This window comes from Myotis brandtii, unplaced genomic scaffold, assembly GCF_000412655.1.
Source record: "Myotis brandtii unplaced genomic scaffold, ASM41265v1 scaffold499, whole genome shotgun sequence".
In the NCBI taxonomy this organism is placed as follows: domain Eukaryota; kingdom Metazoa; phylum Chordata; class Mammalia; order Chiroptera; family Vespertilionidae; genus Myotis; species Myotis brandtii.
This window is the reverse complement of record NW_005369027.1, coordinates 2,533,231-2,552,524: the sequence shown is the minus strand read 5'-3', so window position 1 is coordinate 2,552,524 and position 19,294 is coordinate 2,533,231. Positions and strand designations below refer to the sequence as shown.

General features: G+C 37.6%; 1 protein-coding gene across 1 annotated transcript in view; it reads right to left on the bottom strand.

Moving 5' to 3' along the window:
- The window catches only part of VPS26A (VPS26 retromer complex component A), a 33,807-nt gene that overhangs the window by 10,864 nt on the left and 3,649 nt on the right, over positions 1–19,294 (bottom strand). Inside the window, exons 3-6 of the mRNA XM_005876814.2 lie at positions 16,259–16,408; positions 3,339–3,414; positions 2,243–2,399; positions 1,467–1,631 (exon numbers count right to left, since the gene is read on the bottom strand). Coding sequence (XP_005876876.1) covers positions 1,467–1,631; positions 2,243–2,399; positions 3,339–3,414; positions 16,259–16,408 — 548 coding nt within the window. The remainder of the gene's footprint in view (positions 1–1,466; positions 1,632–2,242; positions 2,400–3,338; positions 3,415–16,258; positions 16,409–19,294) is intronic.

Sequence of the window (19,294 nt, the reverse complement as noted above, 5' to 3'; positions counted from 1 at the left end):
ATGCATCGTTAGGGAATTCTGTTGTGCAAACATCATAGTGTGCACTACACAAACCTAGATGGTATAGCCTACTACACACTGAGTTTTATGGTATACCACTGTTGTATATGAGGTGTGTTGCTGACCGAAATGTTATGCAGCACATAACTATACTATAAAAATAAGAAATCAAACTTTTACTTGACTTCAATACATCTCAAAAGGAAGAATTAACCTGATTATTGTTCCTTACCCAGAGGTTAACTTAGTTTCCAAAGAACTTAAGCATGGAAAACCTTTTCTTATTTTATTTTTTTATTGATTTCAGAGAGGCAGAGGGAGAGAGAGAGATAGAAACATCAATGATGAGAGAGAATCATTGATAAGCTGCCTCCTGCACGCCCCCTACTGGGGATCGAGCCAGCAACCCTGGGCATGTGCCCTTGACCAGAATCGAACCTGGGACCCTTCAATCCACAGACCAACGCTCTATCCATTAAGCAAAACCAGCCAGGGCGATACATAATTTTTATGGATGAAATTTTATGTCTGGAATACCCCCCCTATATAATCTAATGGGAGTGTGGGACTGAATACAGACAAAACAAATCTGAATAGTTGGAGCGGGGCAATGGGTACATGAGGATTCATTATACTGTTCAGATACTTCGGTATGTGTTTGAAAATTTCCAAAATTTAAAAGTTGACTTAAAAAAAATAAAGCTTAAAAGAGCATTAATCTATAAGTGCCCAGCCCTAGCCGGTTTGGCTCAGTGGATAGAGCGTCAGCCTGCAGACTCAAGGGTCCTGGGTTCGATTCTGATCAAGGGCACATGCCCAGCTTGAGGGCTCGATCCCTAGTAGGCAGCCAATCAATGATTCTCATCATTGATATTTCTATTTCTCCCTCTCCCTCCCTCTCTGAAATCAATAAAAATATTTTTTTTTAAAAAAGAGCCCATTTCAATAAAAATACAACACATATTAACATATGCACCTCTTCTACATGGAAAAATATGAGAATATATTGTGGTTAAATGGTAAAAGTGAAAATTTGTGATATTTTTATTTCCTTTGACTTTCCCACATTATCAAAATTTTCAATAATGAAAATATTTATTGTTTATGTTGTCAAAAAAATGTATTTTTGTTTAGTTTTAAAAAGATGACCAGGCTAAAGTGATGTCGGGCTGGTAAAATAAATTTTTAGACATAAGGTTTAGCTGCCTTCTGAGATAGTAAAATGCTCTATAAAAAATGACCAAGTGGAAATTTATTAGGAATAGAATATGAAAGACACTTGCACTGAGTCAGAAGCCAGAACAAACTCCTACTAAAGTTTATTTCAGCTCAGAGTTTCTGTTGGTCTGTTAACAGCAGATTAATGTCAATTCTACCCTCATTTTGACCAATTTACAAAAACCTGAAAAGCTTACTTCTTAATCTTCCCTGAACATTTAAGCTATCTGTTTGTGAAAGGTACTTACTTTGATTTATTATATTCAAATTCTATGTGTAAACAATCTTCAATGCCCACTTCCATCTTAATAGAGTTGTTAACATCAGGGTAGGTAGCAAGCTGGTGAACAATAAGTTCATATTCTTTTACCAAGTCTGTCAGTCTTCTTACTATTGTCACTTTAAGAAAATACCTATAAAGTTAATAGAAGAGTCAAGTTAAATCTCCTATGATAAGTTTCAGTGTTTTAAAAAAACAAACATTAACTGTTTACTCAGCTTTCTCCTTGCTAGAACTCTTTTGGGATCAACTTCATTTATTTCATGAATGAGTTCTAATTTTTAAATAAATGCCCCCACCATGAAAAAAAAAAAAACCACAACAGTTCAATTTTAAGACCAGTGTACATACTTTTTAGATAAATTTGAGAGCTAGCATCAAGCCCACTGAAGGAAATCTCTCTAGACCACTCCTTAATCATATAGTAAATGAGATCTGTTGGGAAACTAATGTATTTAGAGGGTAATCCATTTACACAACAAATAAAGTACCTAAGGAACAATTCATACAAAGGAATCATATGACTAAAACTTCTCATAATGGGGTTCTCTAAATCTATGATAGAAGGCTCTTATTATCTCAGATCAGCATTAGCCACACAAAACAAAGTATTTGACAAAATTCCTAAAAACCTTAAGTCTTCCAGTCCAGAATTATAACAGAAGTTCTATTAAGACATTCAGCAGCAACCATTATTCTGTAGTTTTGACTCTATCTCCAGTTTCTAATACACCTAATTCATACCTCAAGCGGACATTGGCACCGATGTAAGATTCATATGGCTTTTCAACTTGCATAAATTCAAAATCATAACTTCTGCTTTGGGTCAATTCTCCAGGTAAGGCTAGTTCTTTCACTAGGTTTACAAATTCGTGAGTATTACTCTTGTCATTGAAAAGTTCTAAGAAATTTTAAAAAGCAAAAAGACCAATTATATTTAATATCATTTCATTAAAACCCACACTTCTACCTCCAAAGCAAGTAAAAATAAATTCATTCCTTTAATGTAGTGAGGGTTTGCCCAATATGAAGCTAATTTGAGACACATTTCCAGCAATTATTTGAACTTCCTCCCTTTGAGGCAAAAAGTGTTTTATTCCTTTGCTTTGTTAGGCAAATTGATAAAACTAAAATCAACTATCAGTTAATTACTATAATTTGCTCAATATAATCTCATCTAGAATAGATAATGTGAATAAGCACCCATCCATTCCAATTTTGATACTTTAAAAATATACAAAACTTAGATTTAAAATCTAGCTATGTATACAGTATTATAAAGACCTATTTCCTCTTTTCTGAATCTGCAGCACCAAAAATTTATACAGTTATACTGCTAAATCAAGAATGTCTCTAAAATACATGTATGGAAATGTACACAAGTTGATCTAGGTCAGTAAGAAACTACATCTTTCCTTTTCACACCGAATTTTCTGTTGACAGATGAGTGACTACAGGCACACACTAGATTAGGAAGACAAATGGCATGGGTAATTAGAAAGTGATGGATGAAGGTGACATATAATTGTGAGTAAAGCTGGTGAAAAAAATTGAGGCAGATGGAAATTTCAATGAGTCAAATAATTTACCTGAATTATTTTTCAAGGCTGGTAGCTTACATAACTCCTTTCATGTTTAGTAATTAATTTTAACAATAAAAGCAGGATGAGTCAAACAATTCAAAGAAACATGATTTAATGTTTATAAAATAATTCCTTTTATTATACAAAATCAATTCCTTCTACAAAGCTAAATTCTAATTCAATTATTTAAGTGCTAAATCCAATCCTCTTCAAACTCAGTTATCAAAGAAAAAAAGTAATACTATTTTACAACTCACCAATTTGACCTACAAATTCAATTCTAATTCCTTGATGTTCTAGCCTCTTTCCAGGTTGCTTAAAGGCTAGGTTTACCTGCCAAAACATGAAATTGTAAGAGATGTTAATCCTTTGAGTGGGCCTACCAGTTGATTCCTTCCAGATGAAAGCAATGTGTAAGAATTTCAGGTATTTATTTCTGAAGTTTGAGACACCACCAAATACCTAAATCATGATGACTACAGAACATATCACTTTCACTTTTTGTAACCAAGATTATCTTGTTATAATCCCTAACCTTAAAAGCAATGCTTACTGTTCTGTGTGTGCTACTCATTCTAAAAACATAATGTCTGAAGATTTAAATTTTGAATATGATTTATCTTACATACTTATGAGGTAAAATATATAATCTCAAAATCCCTGAATTCATATCTGCCAATGAAAATCTTAATTTTTTTTCACAATTGAAACACATTTTTAATAGTTTTATTATTTGCTATATATCACTAGCCTAAGTTCATACCAACACATGCCCAATTCTGACACAGGTTAGTTATACCTTTCATTCTATTAAAAATCTTAATTTTATAAAATTTTAATTTGATAAAATATCTGTAAAGTACACGCATATTAAAATAAAATTCCAAATGTTTAAGGATTAGCTAATAAAAACAACATATTCTTTACTATAGAAAATATTGGTAATGTGACTCTTAAATGCTTTTCTCTCAACAATGCTTCTCAAAAAATAATTGAAATCGAGGACCAATAAAAAAAAAAAGAGGTCTAATTACTTATTATAAACTATATAAATTAATCACTCTTCTGTATCTTTCATATTTGTAACCAGGATGAGTTAGTTACTTGCCTTCCAAATTAATATCTTAGAAAAAGAATAATTAAATTGTGGTACATCATATAATGGAATATTATTAAAATTTAAAAATAATATGGTCAAAGAATTTTTAATGATGTGGGAAGATGTGCATGATATGTTACATGAAGGAAGCATGGTCAAACTGTATACAATTATAATGCCAATTATATTTTTTAAAACTACAGAAAACAAATTCTCTTAACAGCAGCTACTTTTGGATTATGAGTAATTTTGTTTTCTTCTTGTTAGTTCTCAAGAGTCTTTTCCCATATATATGTGTGTGTGTATATATATATATCTATGTATACTAGTGTATATATAGATATATATATACATACATAATAGGCAAATAATACTTTCAAAATCAGAAAAATACTTATTAAGAAATCACAGAATGGTAGTACTTAAAGGTGCTTCACATACACTACTAACAAGTTAAATTTTACGTTTGAATTACAAATAAAACAAGCATAACTCCCAGCTGTTTCATATGCCAAGCAGTCATTAGAGCTATTCTCTAATTTGCACTAATAAAGCACACAGAAAACAGTATACTTTAAACAATGTCTACTTGGCAACAATTCATAATAATGTCTTTGTTTGAACATGGCTGTATCTGATATTTTAAAATTTACAGTTCTTCAAAAAACACTTTGAAACCACATTAAGGTAGAAATGCAAATGTTTCATTTTCCCACCAAACTGCCTAACCTCTGAAATTTTCCTTGATTCCCACTGATGTTAAAATATAGTTGACTAGAGGTCCAGTGCATGAAATTTGTGCACTGAGGGGGGGGGGGAGGCCTCAGCCCAGTCTGAGGCCTCAGCCCAGTCCGGGACTCCTGGCGGGATGTCCACCTGCTGGATGTCCTGGCAGTCAAAGACATCCCTCTCGCAGTCCGGGGCTCTCCCAGTCCAGGACCCCTCGCTCCTTACAGCCCACCTGCAGTGCAGGCAGTGGAGGCAGGCGAGGCTCCCACCACTGACACTGTGCTCGCCAGCCATGAGCCTGGCTTCTGGCTTAGCAGCGCTCCCCCCGTGGGAGCCCACTGACCACCAGGGGGCAGCTCCAGCATTGAGCGCCTGCTTCCTGGTGGTCAGTGCGCATCATAGAAACCGGTCATTCTGTAGGTCATTCCGCCGTTCAGTCAATTTGCATATTACGCTTTTATTATATAGGATTTTAAGCCTAATTCAAGCTACTGGGGAATCTGAAGAATCCCAGAATAGGAAGGCATAATTATGTATACTGGTTTAAAAGCTATTCTGCAATGGAGCATAGAAAAATAAGTGAAATTATGATGGTGAACTGGCCTAAAGAATTTTAACACCAACTCAGTGATACTTTTGTAACGTTTATTATAATTTCAAACTAACAGAAAAGTTGCAAGAACAGCACCAGGAAATCTCACATAACCTTTACTCAGACCCATCAGATGTGGTTATATTTGGTCCCATATGCTTTATCATCTTCCCTATGTGTACACATATGCATGCATACATACATACTTTTCTTTATAACCAAGAATTGGAGACATCATGCCCCTCTATCCCAAAAAGCTTCATGTGCACCTGCTAAGAAAATGAACTTTCTCTTACATAATTACAGTGCAATTATCAAAATCAGGAAAGTTTAACATTCCATAGTCTATATTCAAATTCCATCAACTATCCCAATAATGTACTTTATATCCTTTTTTCCTGCTGCCCAGGCTCCAATCCAGTTTCACACATTACATATAGTTATGTCTCTTCAGTCTCCCTTAATCTAAAACATTCCTCAGTCATTGCCTTTCCTGACCTTCATGTTTTTTAAGAATACAGGTCAGTTACCATATAGAATGTCCCTCAATTTAGGCTTGTTTGATGTTTTATCACAGACACAGCTTTTGCATTTTTGGCAAGAACACCACAGAAGTGAAGTTGTGTCCTTCTCAGTGTATCTAATTAGGAAGCACATAATGCCAGTTTGTTCTAATACTGGTGATGTTAACTATGATCACTTGGTCAAGGTAACCCTCTAAGTTTCTCCAATTTAAAGTTGCTATTTTTCCTTTTGCTATGAGTAAGTAATCACAGTAGAGAAACTTGAGACTATCTATATATATATCTATATATATAAAAGCCTAAGCGACTGTTCGACCAGTAGCTATGACATGCACTGACCACCAGGGGGCAGACACTCCAATCGATAGGTTAGCTTGCTGCTGGGATCTGGCTGATCGGGACAGGGCAAGACAGGCCGGACACGCCCTGGAGCCCTCCTGTGATCCCTCCCCGGTCCCCATCGTGGGGTCCCTCGGCCTGACCTGAGCCCTCTCACAATCCGGGAGCCCTCAGGGGATGTCGGAGAGCCAGTTTTGGCCCAATCCCCACAGGCCAGGCCAAGGGACCCCACTGGTGCACAAATCTGGGCCTCTAGTGTATATATGTTTAAAAGGTCATGAAAACAAAATGTAGGGAAACTATACATACAACACATTCATTACTCTAACAAGCCAATCTCAAAACTCATTCTTCAGCATATAATATTCTACAGATGTCTCAAATAATGCTGTCTTCAGGATCTATTTCAGGAGTGAAATTCATCTATATTGTATTTAAGACAAATATATATCAGTGTACTTACTATATTCCATTTATAGGGTCATTTATAGTAAATGCTGGAGATTGTGGTTATCCAAGATTAGTTTCCAACTGCTGCTAGAAGAACATGGTCCATGTCATGTTGACATGAGATACTACAATAATATTCCTTGCTGGGAGATCTAAAATATAAACTTCTATAATCTCAGACACTGTTCATTTTTAGATACAGAGTTCACCGCATGTGTCTTGGCCCTGGTATCACCTCTTCAAGACAATTTACTCATCACCACTCCACTTTGCCACCCCCCTGAATCCTGGGATTCTAGGATACAATAAGAGACATCCCATACTGACACAAAATTCAATGAACAGTTTGTCAAAGAGGGGAAAAAAATCTTTCTTATTCTCTTGCCTCAAAGGGCATGGCAGGACCCAACAGACAGAAACTATAAGGAGCACAATTTTTTTTAAAAATCTAGAAGAACATCCCAGTTAAGAAATTATAACTTATGTTCTTTCCCTTCCCAAAAATCACCAGATAAATTACTAGTCAAACTTTTCACTAGTCAAATTAAAAAAAGAGAGAGAGAACTTCAATAATTTAAATACACAGCAAAACTCTCAAATTAGTAGGTACAGTAATACAGTCCAACTATTCTAGATTTAAGAGTTGTCACCTGAGCCAAAGCAGTATATTTTCTAACTAAGGATAAAAAGAACCTGAGTAAGTAGCTTTTAATAATTTCCCTATTTGGCCCTGGCTGGTTTGGCTCAGTGGATGGAGCATCAGCCTGCGGACTGAAGGGTCCCAGGTTTGATTCCAATCAAGGGCACATGCCCGGGTTACAGGCTCGATCTCCAGTGGGAGGCGTGCAGGAGGAAGCCGATCAATGATTCTCTCTCATCACTGATGTTTCCTATCTCTCTCCCTCTCCCTTCCTCTCTGAAATCAATAAAAATATATTTTAAAAAAAGAATCTCCCTACTTATATTGTGATAATTAAGTATTTCTAGTTGTCTTAAGGAATACCTCAAAAACTCCCCAAAACATTTGACAGACAGCAATTAATTTTAACTCTAAAAAGGATATGCTACAACAGTCCCAAGACAATTCAATGTGGAAAGAATATTCTTTTCAGGAAATAGTGCTGGAACAACTAAATATCAACATACAAAAGAATGCAGTTGGATCCCTACCTCACACCATATACAAATATTAACTCAAAATGGATCAAAGACCTGCATGTACAAGCTACAATTATGAAAGTCTTAGAAGAAAATTTAGGTGTAAATTTTCATTAACCTTAGATAGGCAATGCTTTCTTAGATGACACCAAAAGCATATCTTAGATGACAGCAAAAGAAAAAAAATAACTGGATTTCTTCAAAATTTAAAACTGTAGTGCTTCAAAAGACACCATCAAGAAAGTAAAAAGATGCCCGACTAGTGTGGCTCCATGGTTGGAGTGTTGGCCCGAGCACCAAAGGGTCACGGGTTCAATCCCAGGCCCCACTTGGGGCCTGTGCAGGAGGCAACCAATTGATGTATCTCTCTTACACTGATGATTCTCTTTCCTTCTCTCCCCCTTCCTTCCTCCCTTCCACTCTCTCTAAAATCAATGAAAAAAATATCCTCAAGTGAGGATTTTAAAAAAGGGGGCGGGGGAGATGATAAGACAAGCCACAGATGGGGGAAAAAATATTTGCAAACAACACATCTGATAAAGGATTTTTATCCAAAATAGTCTCAGAACTCTTAAGACTCAACAAGAAAAAAACAAACAACCCAATTAAATATTAGGCAGAAGATTTGAACAGGCATCTTACCAAAGATATGTTTGGCAAATATATATAAAAAGATGGCCAACAGCCAGCCGGCGTGGCTCAGTGGTTGAGGATCGACCTATGAACCAGGAGATCACGGTTGGATTCCTGGATGCGGGCACATGCCTGAGTTACAGGCTCAATCCCCAGTGTGGGGTGTGCAGGAGGCAGCCAATTAATTACTCTCTCATCATTTATATTTCTATCTCTCTCTTCCTCTCCCTTTCTCTCTGAAATCAATAAAAAAATAATTTTTTTAAAAAGATGATCAACATTATTAGGGAATTGCAAATTGAAACAATAAGATGCCACTATACACCTATTAGACAAATTCTAAAACACTGACAACACCAAATGCTAACAAGAACATGGAACAACAGGAACTCTCATAAATTACTGGTAGAAAGGCAAAATGGTAACACTACTTTGGAAGACAGTTTGACAGTTTTTTACACAGCTAAACAGGCTTTAACATATGACAGCAAATGTGTTATAGTGCATTTGAAGGTGGTTACTTATCCAAATGAGTTGAAAAGTTTTGTCCATACAAAAACCGGCACAGAGATGTTCACAGTAGCTTTATTCACAACTGCCAAAACTTGGAAGCAACCAAGATGTCCTTCAGTAGGTGAATGAATAAAATGTGGTACATCCAGACAATGGACTACTATTCAGCACTGAAAAGATATGAGCTAATAAGCCACGAACGGACATAGAGGAACCTTAAATTATGTTTTTGAAAGAAGGCAATCTGTAAAGGGCATATGCTATATGATTCCAACTATATGACATTCTGGAAAAGGCAAAACTATGATGATAATAAAAAAGATCAGCGGATTTGTGGCCAGGAGAGAGACAAATAGGCAGAAGAAAGAATTTTTAGAATGAAAGTACCCTGTATGATATTATAATGATGGAAATATGTTATACATGTCCAAACCCACAGATACAACACCAAGAACAAATGATTATGATGTGTCAGTGTAGGTTCATCCTTGATAAAAAAATATATACTATTCTGGGAATTGATGTGTGGGGAGACTATGCATGTGTGGAAGTAGGGGGTAAATGGGAAATCTCTGTACCTCCCTCTCAGTTTTGATGTAAACCTAAAACTGTTCTAAAAAAAAAATAAAAATAAGTCTTTTTAAAAACCTGGGGAAAAATTGGGCTTACAGAAGCTCATATCCCAGAAATATCATAACAGGAATTTATTCATGCTTTGGGTGGGATGTCAGACCTCCCAGGTCTCCAACATTATATCTAATACTAGAGGCCCGTGAACCGGTGGCGTCCCTCGGCCTAGCCTGTGGGGACTGGGCAAAAACCAGCTCTCCAACATCCCCCAAGGGGCCCTGGATTGCGAGAGGGCGGTTCTCAGGTGATGCTCCCCGGAATCAGGCTCTTTCCTCTCTGATTCCAGGTACATCACCCAAGAACTGCAGCTGCCAAGTCACCGCAGCTCAGCAGCTCCAGCATTGAGCATCTGCCCCCTGGTGGTCAGTGTGCATCATAGCTACCAGTCAAACAGTCTGCCCCCTGGTGGTCATTGCGCATCATAGCTATTGGTCGGACGGTCAAACACTTAGGCTTTTATATGTAGAGATATGAAGGATTTTCATGCAGAGAATCCTACAATGCAAAGTCAAGTTTGGAAACCAATGACCAGTCCAACATTCTCAATTTACAAGGGAGATCCAGAAAGTTAAATGACTTAAGAGTTATCTACTAAGACAGTGGTAAAGTCAAAGTTAGATCTCCCAACTCTACCCCAATGATCTTTTTATTATATTGACATTTAAGAAAGCCTACATTGGTGTGGTAAGACATGTTCTTAGTGACCAATGCTTATTTTCTTCTTTTTCCATTAAACTTTCTTTTCAAAGTGCTCATAAATCATATTTAGTAACCTGTTCTAGAGTATGCCAGGAATAAATATTAACAATTATTTCAAGAGTTGTAAAAAAGAAAGAGAAAACCAGGCATATGTCCTCCCTGATGAAAAAAACACACCAATCACCTGTATTCTTGCCAAAAGAATCAAACTTGAATTTGATCAAACCTTTTGATCCAGCTGGCAATTAACAGACAATAACTGTTATCATGAGTATGCAGAGAGAACTTTACAGTTCAAATGGCCCAGATTCTTCAACAGATAAATTATAAAGTATAGAAAGGCATTAACGGGGAATCAGAGATTAAGAGATTTAAACATCCTATCAATTTTTTTTAAAGAGCAAGACTAAATTAAGAAACACAGTTTATTATTTTATTTTATTAAATATATTTTTATTAATTTCAGGAGGAAGGGAGAGAGAGAAACATCAATGATAAGAAAGAATCATTGACTGGCTGCTTTCTGCACGCCCCATACTGGGGATGGAGCCCACAACTCGGGTACATGCCCTGACCGGGAATCGAACCAGTGACCTCTTGGTTCACTGAGCCATGCCAGCCGAGCACAGTTTATCATTTTAAAAGTCAGCATAGGGCAGTGGTTCTCAACCTTCTGGCCCTTTAAATACAGTTCCTCATGTTGTGACCCAACCATAAAATTATTTTCGTTGCTACTTCATAACTGTAATGTTGCTACTGTTATGAATCGTAATGTAAATATCTGATATGCAGGATGGTCTTAGGCGACCCCTGTGAAAGGGTCGTTCGATCGCCAAAGGGGTCGAGACCCACAGGTTGAGAACCGCTGGCATAGGGTTACTTTTGAGGGAAAAAGATTGTGTTTGGGATGGAACATATAGGGTTGTTGGCAAAGTTCTTGACTTGAATGGTGATTACAAGAAAATATGCCTTATAATAATTTATTTTTGTTTTATGTGGTTTGTAAACATGTTGTATTTCATAATAAAAAGGTTAAAAATGTAAAAGCTCAGGTAAATTAATAATCAGATTCCAGATATAATATTCTTTGACCAAAATATTTACCTGTAAGAGGTTTAGCATTTTTTAAATGTTATCATTTAAAGTATTACAAATAGTACATATGTCTTCTTTTTTTCCCCATTAACCTTCCCCCAGTCTCCCTTACCCCCTCCCCCGCAAGCACATGCCCTCACTGGGGTTTAGCATTTTTAAAAATGTACTCTATAGCTATTGATTAGGCCTACATATGATCCATAGCAATTCCAAAAATGTAATCCGAATGCCAGCTATTTTTTTTTTTAATCACACTGTGGTAGCTTTATTTCCTTAAATATTCCCTTTTTCCTTTATTTATCCTATAAACATTAGTCTAATTGGCCCAGATAACATAAGGTTACTTTAAACCTGACAGGGAATGTTCCCTACTAGATTTAAAAACAGTAAATAAACAAACCAAATAAATATTTAGTGAGGGCCTATTATATAAGTAAACTATAATGTACCTTATAGAAAATACAGAAGCACACACTGATTCCCTGGATCTGAAAAAGCTTTTAACCTAGCAAGAGAGATATTTATTTACTTGTCATACGTATAAATTAAATATCCGAGATATTAGTGGGTTCAATCTCCCCTTAGAAAGACTAGATTGGTATCCCTACCTCTCCAACACCACCATATTGTCTCCTTTCCTATAGGCCGAACACTATCTCCTTTACTTTTCTTTCATTTGATATGTCCCATCCTTTTCAATTTTGTCTGCTCTTTTTTAGGGCCTTTTCTCTTCTTCTCCAACAATATTTTTGTTGTTGTTGTTAATCCTCACCAGAGGATATTTTTCCATTGATTTTTAGAGAGAGTGTTAAGGAGAGGGAGAGGGAGAGGGAGAGGGAGAGAGGGGAAGAAAGGGGAAGAGAGGGGAAGAGAGAGAGAGAGAGAGAGGGAAGGAGAGAGAGAAAGAGAGGGAGAGGAGGAGAAAAAGAGAGAGAGAAAGAAAGAGAGAGAAAATTGATGTGAGAGACACATCAATTGGTTTCTTCCCCCACAGACCCCAACCAGGGCCAGGAATCAAGCCTACAACGGTGACACGTGCCCTTCACCGAATCAAACCCAAGACCCTTCAGTCTGCAGACCAATGCTCTATCCACTGAGCCAAACTGGCTAGTGCCTTCTCCATATTTTTAAAGGAAGAGGACCAGAAAAGTAAAGTTGAAAGCCAAAACATTTATTTCAGATATAACCCTAAGACAGCAATAAAAGTAATTTGTCAAAGATCAGAATAGACAATGCAGTAAAATGGCTAATAAGCCTAAGTTCAACCTATCTAGTAATCAAAGAAATGCTAATTATAAAATAGCAAAGATTAAAGTGATCATATTCAATGCTACTCTGGGTGAAACAAGACATTATAAGGAGACATGTGATTTGATGCAAATATTTCAGATTAATATATATCAACACCCTTCAAATATTCATGTATTCTGGTCCAACAATTCACTTCCAGGAATTCATTCTAAAGAAATAATCTTGCCCTGGCCATTGTGACTCGGTTGTGCCTCGTCCCCTGCTGGTTGGATCCCCAGTCAGGGCATATGCCCAGGTTGATGGTTGGGTCCCTGGTCGGGGTGCAGGAGACAACCAATGTTTCTTCCTCAGATTGATGTTTTTCTCTCTCTAAAATCAATTAAAAAAATATATTTTTTTAAAAAAAGGAAATAATCTTATCCTACAAAATTTTGGAGAAAAATTTATGTATATAGATGTCTGTATTACCAAAGATATGGTGACACATTAAAAGCCATATGAAAAAATAAAATAAGAAAAAAAAAAGAAAAACTACTTAAATATCCAAAAATAGGAAAAAAGTGCCCGGCTGGCATGGCTCAGTGGTTGAATATCAACCTATGAAGCAGGAGGTCATGGATCAATTCCTGGTCAGGGCACATCCCCAGGTTGTGGGCTGGATCCCCAGTGTGGGGCATGCAGAGGCAGCCAATCAATGATTATCTCTCATCATTGATGTTTCCATCTCTATCTCCCTCTCCTTTCCTCTCTGAAATCAATAAAAACATATTAAAAAGAAAAAAGTATGCTTAATATACTATATATACATAAACATTAATTAATGCAGAGACTACGAAGAAGCACACTCAAATTTTAACAGTGAATTCTTTCCAGATGATGGCATTATAGTTATTTTATTTTCCAAATTGTTTAATATGTGTCTATATTACTTTAATAAGCAGGGAAGAAAAACTCTCATATTTTAAAAAAACTATTTCAAATGTTTTATGGCTTGACTTTGTCTATGGTATTACCATTCCTAAGTATCACAGACTAATGACTATTGATTCCCTAAGGTATAAGAATCCTATACATAAAAAAAAAAGAATCTTATATATCACTTGATAAGGAAAAGGAGAGAAAGTGAAACCTTACAAAAGGTATCATAAACGTTTCTGACCATGCAGAGACACATTCCAAACATACTCCTCCACAGGGTACCAAGAAATGAGAGATACAGAGAGACCAAGATGGCGGCATAGGTAAACACCGCAGACTGCTGCCGCAAACAACCACTTCAAAATTACAACTAAAAGACGGAACGGACATCACCCAGAACCGCAGGAAGGCTGGCTGAGGAGAGACTCTTCAACTAGAAGGAAAAATAACAGCACACCGAGGCTCAGAGGAGGCGCAGTGTGGAAAAAACTCAGGTGCGGAGGTGCGCGCGCAAAGCGGGCTGGTGGCTGAGAGCGCGGTTGTCGTTTTCGGTCAGGGGGGAGTCTCAGACTCTGAGCTCCAGATACGGGCGAATCGCTGGGGACTCGGACCCAAACGGGAGAAGCGGGAGTGTCTGGCATCAGTTGGAAGGCAGCTTTCCCTCCGAGGTTTGCAGCGGTTCCGGGGGTTCTGAGAAGCAGAGCCTCTGGGAACGGGACTGAGAGGGGCCATAACCGCTCCCTCCGCCCGCCCGCCCTGTTGAGCCCGCCCCGCCCAAGCCCTGCGCAGAGCCATTTGCCAGATCGCCTCAGGCAAAGGCTAGATTAGCACCTCCCCAGAGGACAGAAGTTTTCCGCGGCAGACACAGCTGATTCACACAGCCAGTCGGCCTGGTGGTCAAATCCCTCTAGTATTAACTACAACAATCAAGGCTCAACTAGAACAAGACTGCGCACAAAGACCACTAGAGGGTGCACCAAGAAAGCATAAAAAATGCGGAGACAAAAAAACATGACAGAAATGGAGGATATAGAGCTAAAAATCGCAATTTTGAGGGCTTGCAAAAATGTGCTAGAAGCTGTCAATAAACTTGAGGAGAGAGTCACGAAAACTAATGAGACCCTCGATGCTATGATAAAGAACCAACTAGAAATTAAGCATACACGGACTGAAATAAAGAATATTATACAGACACCCAATAGCAGACCAGAGGAGCGCAAGAATCAAGCCAAAGATTTGAAATGCGAAGAAGCAAAAAACACCCAACCGGAAAAGCAAAATGAAAAAAGAATCCGAAAATACGAAGATAGTGTAAGGAGCCTCTGGGACAGCTTCAAGCGTACAAACATCAGAATAATTGGGGTGCCAGAAGATGAGAGACAGCAAGATATTGAAAACCTATTTGAAGAAATAATGGCAGAAAACTTCCCCCACCTGGTGAAAGAAATGGACTTACAGGTCCAAGAAGCGCAGAGAACCCCAAACAAAAGGAATCCAAAGAGGACCACACCAAGACACATCATAATTAAAATGCCAAGAGCAAAAGACAAAGAGAGAATCTTAAAAGCAGCAAGAGAAAGAGACTCAATTACCTACAAGGGAATACCCATACGACTGTCAGCTGATTTCTCAACAGAAACTTTGCAGGCCAGAAGGGAATGGCAAGAAATATTCAAAGTGATGAATACCAAGAACCTACAACCAAGATTACTTTATCCAGCAAAGCTATCATTCAGAATTGAAGGTCAGATAAAGAGCTTCACAGATAAGGAAAAGCTAAAGGAGTTCATCACCACTAAACCAGTATTATACGAAATGCTGAAAGGTATCCTTTAAGAAGAGGAAGAAGAAAAAGGTAAAGATACAAATTGTGAACAACAAACATGCATCTATCAACAAGTGAATCTAAGAACCAAGTGAATAAATAATCTGATGTACAGAATGAACTGGTGATTATAATGAATCAGGGACATAGAAAGGGAATGGACTGACTATTCTTGGGGGGGAAAGGGGAATGGGAGATGCGGGAAGAAACTGGACAAAAATCGTGCACCTAGGGATGAGGACAGTGGGTGGGGAGTGAGGGCGGAGGGTGGGGCGGGAACTGGGAGGAGGGGAGTCAGGGGGGGGAAAAAAAGAGGAACAAATGTAACCTGAACAATAAAGATTTAATTAAAAAAAAAAAAAAAAAAGAAATGAGAGATACAATGGTAGTAGTACAGAGAGATAAGCTACAAAGAATGAGAAAGTAACGTTTAGAAAGGTATACTAGGGAATTATCCTTAATCTCTATAACTCAACAAATTCTGCATGGATTGCAGCCCCATTAGAGAAACTGTCAGAAGCAGATAGTCACAAACACAAAATTTTGCACACAATTTAATTTAAACTCTGTCCCTGTAACTCTTTTAGTTTAAGAATCTTTCCTGTAAATGTTCTAATAAGCAAGGTTTTTAGCTGACCCTCCGAAAAAAGATCATTCACATTTAGAAACAGCAGATACCACTTTGATGACTAATTCTAGCATCCTACAAACAAATGATTTACCTTTCCTGAAACAGATTCCCCATCATAGAAAAGATAGTGTTTTTCTACTTTGCCATCTTCAGTTTTCATTTCCGCCATTTTCCTGGTTTCCCCATCATTAAGGATAACATCAATCTCACAAATGGGACCAAAAAAGCCGCCAAGAAAACTCTGAAATAAAAGAAAAATGCTCATAATGATCATGTTTTGTCAGTTGCTATGTTTTATAATTCAAATTTAATTACCTATGACCTACAGTTAAAGAGACTGTAAATCTGTGAATTTCTAGGAAATAATTTAAATTTAATACAACAATGTAAATACTGTTAATACTGTACACTAAATAATTTGAGAGGATAAATTCATGTTAAATTTTTTACAATAAAAAGACAAAAACTACAAATTTAAACATGCTATAATTTCAATCATTTACATACATAACCACTATAAATAATCAAATACATATACCAGAAATCTAAAAATCTGGATTGACAAGGGCTGGGGGGGGGGGGGGGGGGGGGGGGGGGGGGGGGGGGGGGGGGGTAAGGACACATATGTAATACCCTTTGTAATACTTTTAGCAATAATAAAATAAAATAAAATAAAATAAAAATAAAAATCTGGATTGAAAAGTTACCTTTTCGTAGTTATACTTCTATAAGGTTCTTTCATTATAGCAGAACCATAAATCCAAATTACTTGTACAAATCCAGATGAGTTATTATGGTGTACTAACTACTTTCTGTAAAATCTACTGCTATATAAGACTGAACAAGAAGTGTTACACTGTGTAAGCCCTTGGAATAAAACTGGGTCTAATGGAAGAGGGAAATTAAATTTCTGTGAATTTTTCCAAAGAAAATGTATAAGCCTTGTTCTGTAAATCCTGAATATGACAGACTGTAAGAGACAAAGATCAATTGCTTTTGACTGTCAAAGCATACTACTAATACAAAATCCATTAGTAACTCCAATATCAGATTTAGTTGTGGATTATTTTTGTCATTTACAAAAGCCAGTTTTCTGTTCTTTTAAAAAATTTACAGAGAACAATCTCCTATCCTGTTGTCCTATATCCCTTTTAATTCTGCCCTAACAACCAGAATGATCTCTTAAAAACATAAATCTGATCATCATTCTGTTTAAAATCCTTTAGTGTGCTGGTGATAGTATAAATGGGAACACCTATTTAAAAAATAGATGACATTGTGTGGAAAAGCTAAACATATCCCATGACCCACCAATTACACCCCTAGGTGTCTACCCAAACAGAAACTCTTAAACACATGAACCAGGAGACTGTGTAAGAATGTTCACAACCATCACTGTTCACAATAGCGCCAAATAGTTAACAATCCAAATATACATCAAGAGAATGGATAAATTTTAGTCTATATTCATACAATGAGCAATGGAATGAGATACAGCCACAAACAAGCATGAATCTCACACATGTAACGTCAAGTGAAAGAGGCCAGACACAAAAAGAATACACACTGTATGATTTCATTTATTAAGTAAAAAACATGCAACATACATTATAGTTCTACAAGTCAGGAACTGGTTGGAGAAAGCATAAAGAGAACTTCTGGGTGCTGCTAGTCATGTTCTGTTTGTTTTTAGCTGAGTGCTTTATACACAGGTATGTTCACTTTGTGAAAATTCATCCAGCTATACACATATTTGTGCACTTTTATATAGCTAATGTTTACTTCAGTGAAATGTTATTTTATTTTTTTAATATATTTTTATTGATTTGATAGGAAGGGAGAAGGAGAGTTTCGTAGAAACATCAATGATGAGAATCATTCATTGACTGCCTCCCCCCCCCCCCCCCCCCCCCCGCCCCCACGGGGGATCGAGCCCGGAATCTGGGCATGTGCCCTGACCAGGGAATCGAGCCATGACCTCCTGGTTCATAGGTCCATGCTCAACCACTGAGACACACTGGCTGGACTGAAATGTTATTTTAAACACACACACTATTTCCTAACATGGCCTACATATTATTTGGCTCTATCCATCTCTCCAGCCACACATGCCTCAAACAATCCAAGTTCATCAAATTTGCCACTCTCCTTCTTGATCTAGACCAAGTATCCTTCACCTAACTAATTCATCTTTTGAGTCTGTTTGACTCATGTCCATAAAGAGACTTTCCCTAACTTCCTAATCAAAATTGGATTCTCCAAATTTAGATCTCACAACACCTACTTTTGATTATTCTGTACTTTTTCTTACTGTGTTGTTAGCTCATGTGAGAGGGGGTTTTTATCTACTTTCTTCACGCTGTATCCCCCAATGCCATATTGTTAGCTAATGTGAACTGAGATTCTTATCTGCTTTCTTTTAAAGAAAATATATATGTTTTATTGATTTTTAGAGAGAGAAGGGAGAGGAAGAGAAACATGGGTGTGAGAGATAAACATGGATCGGCTGTTCCCCACAGGCCCCCTACTGGGGATCCAGCATGAAACCCAGGCATGTGCCCTGACAGGGAACTGAGGCGACGACACCCAACCAACTGAGCCACACCGGCCAGGGCTTCTACTTAGCTTTTATATATATTTCTTTTATTGATTTCAGAGAGGGAGAGAGAGATAGAAACATCAATGAGAGAGAATCATTGATCAGCTGCCTCCTGCACGCCCCCTACTGGGGATCGAGCCCGCAACCCAGGCATGTGCCCTTGGCCGGAATCAAACCTGGGACCCTTCAGTCCACAGGCCGACGCTCCATCTACTGAGCCAAACCAGCTAGGGCTCCTAGTTAGCTTTTATACCCGAAGTTTTCAAAACTTGCTCAAAATAGTGTATTTTCTCCAAAGCGCTACAGATATGAGAATGTTCAACAGCTCAGATGACTGATATTTACTAATTATCAACAATGTGTAGCCGAAACCGGTTTGGCTCAGTGGATAGAGCGTCGGCCTGCGGACTGAAAGGTCCCAGGTTCGATTCCGGTCAAGGGCATGTACCTGGGTTGCTGGCACATCCCCAGTAGGAGATGTGCAGGAGGCAGCTGATCGATGTTTCTCTCTCATCGATGTTTCTAACT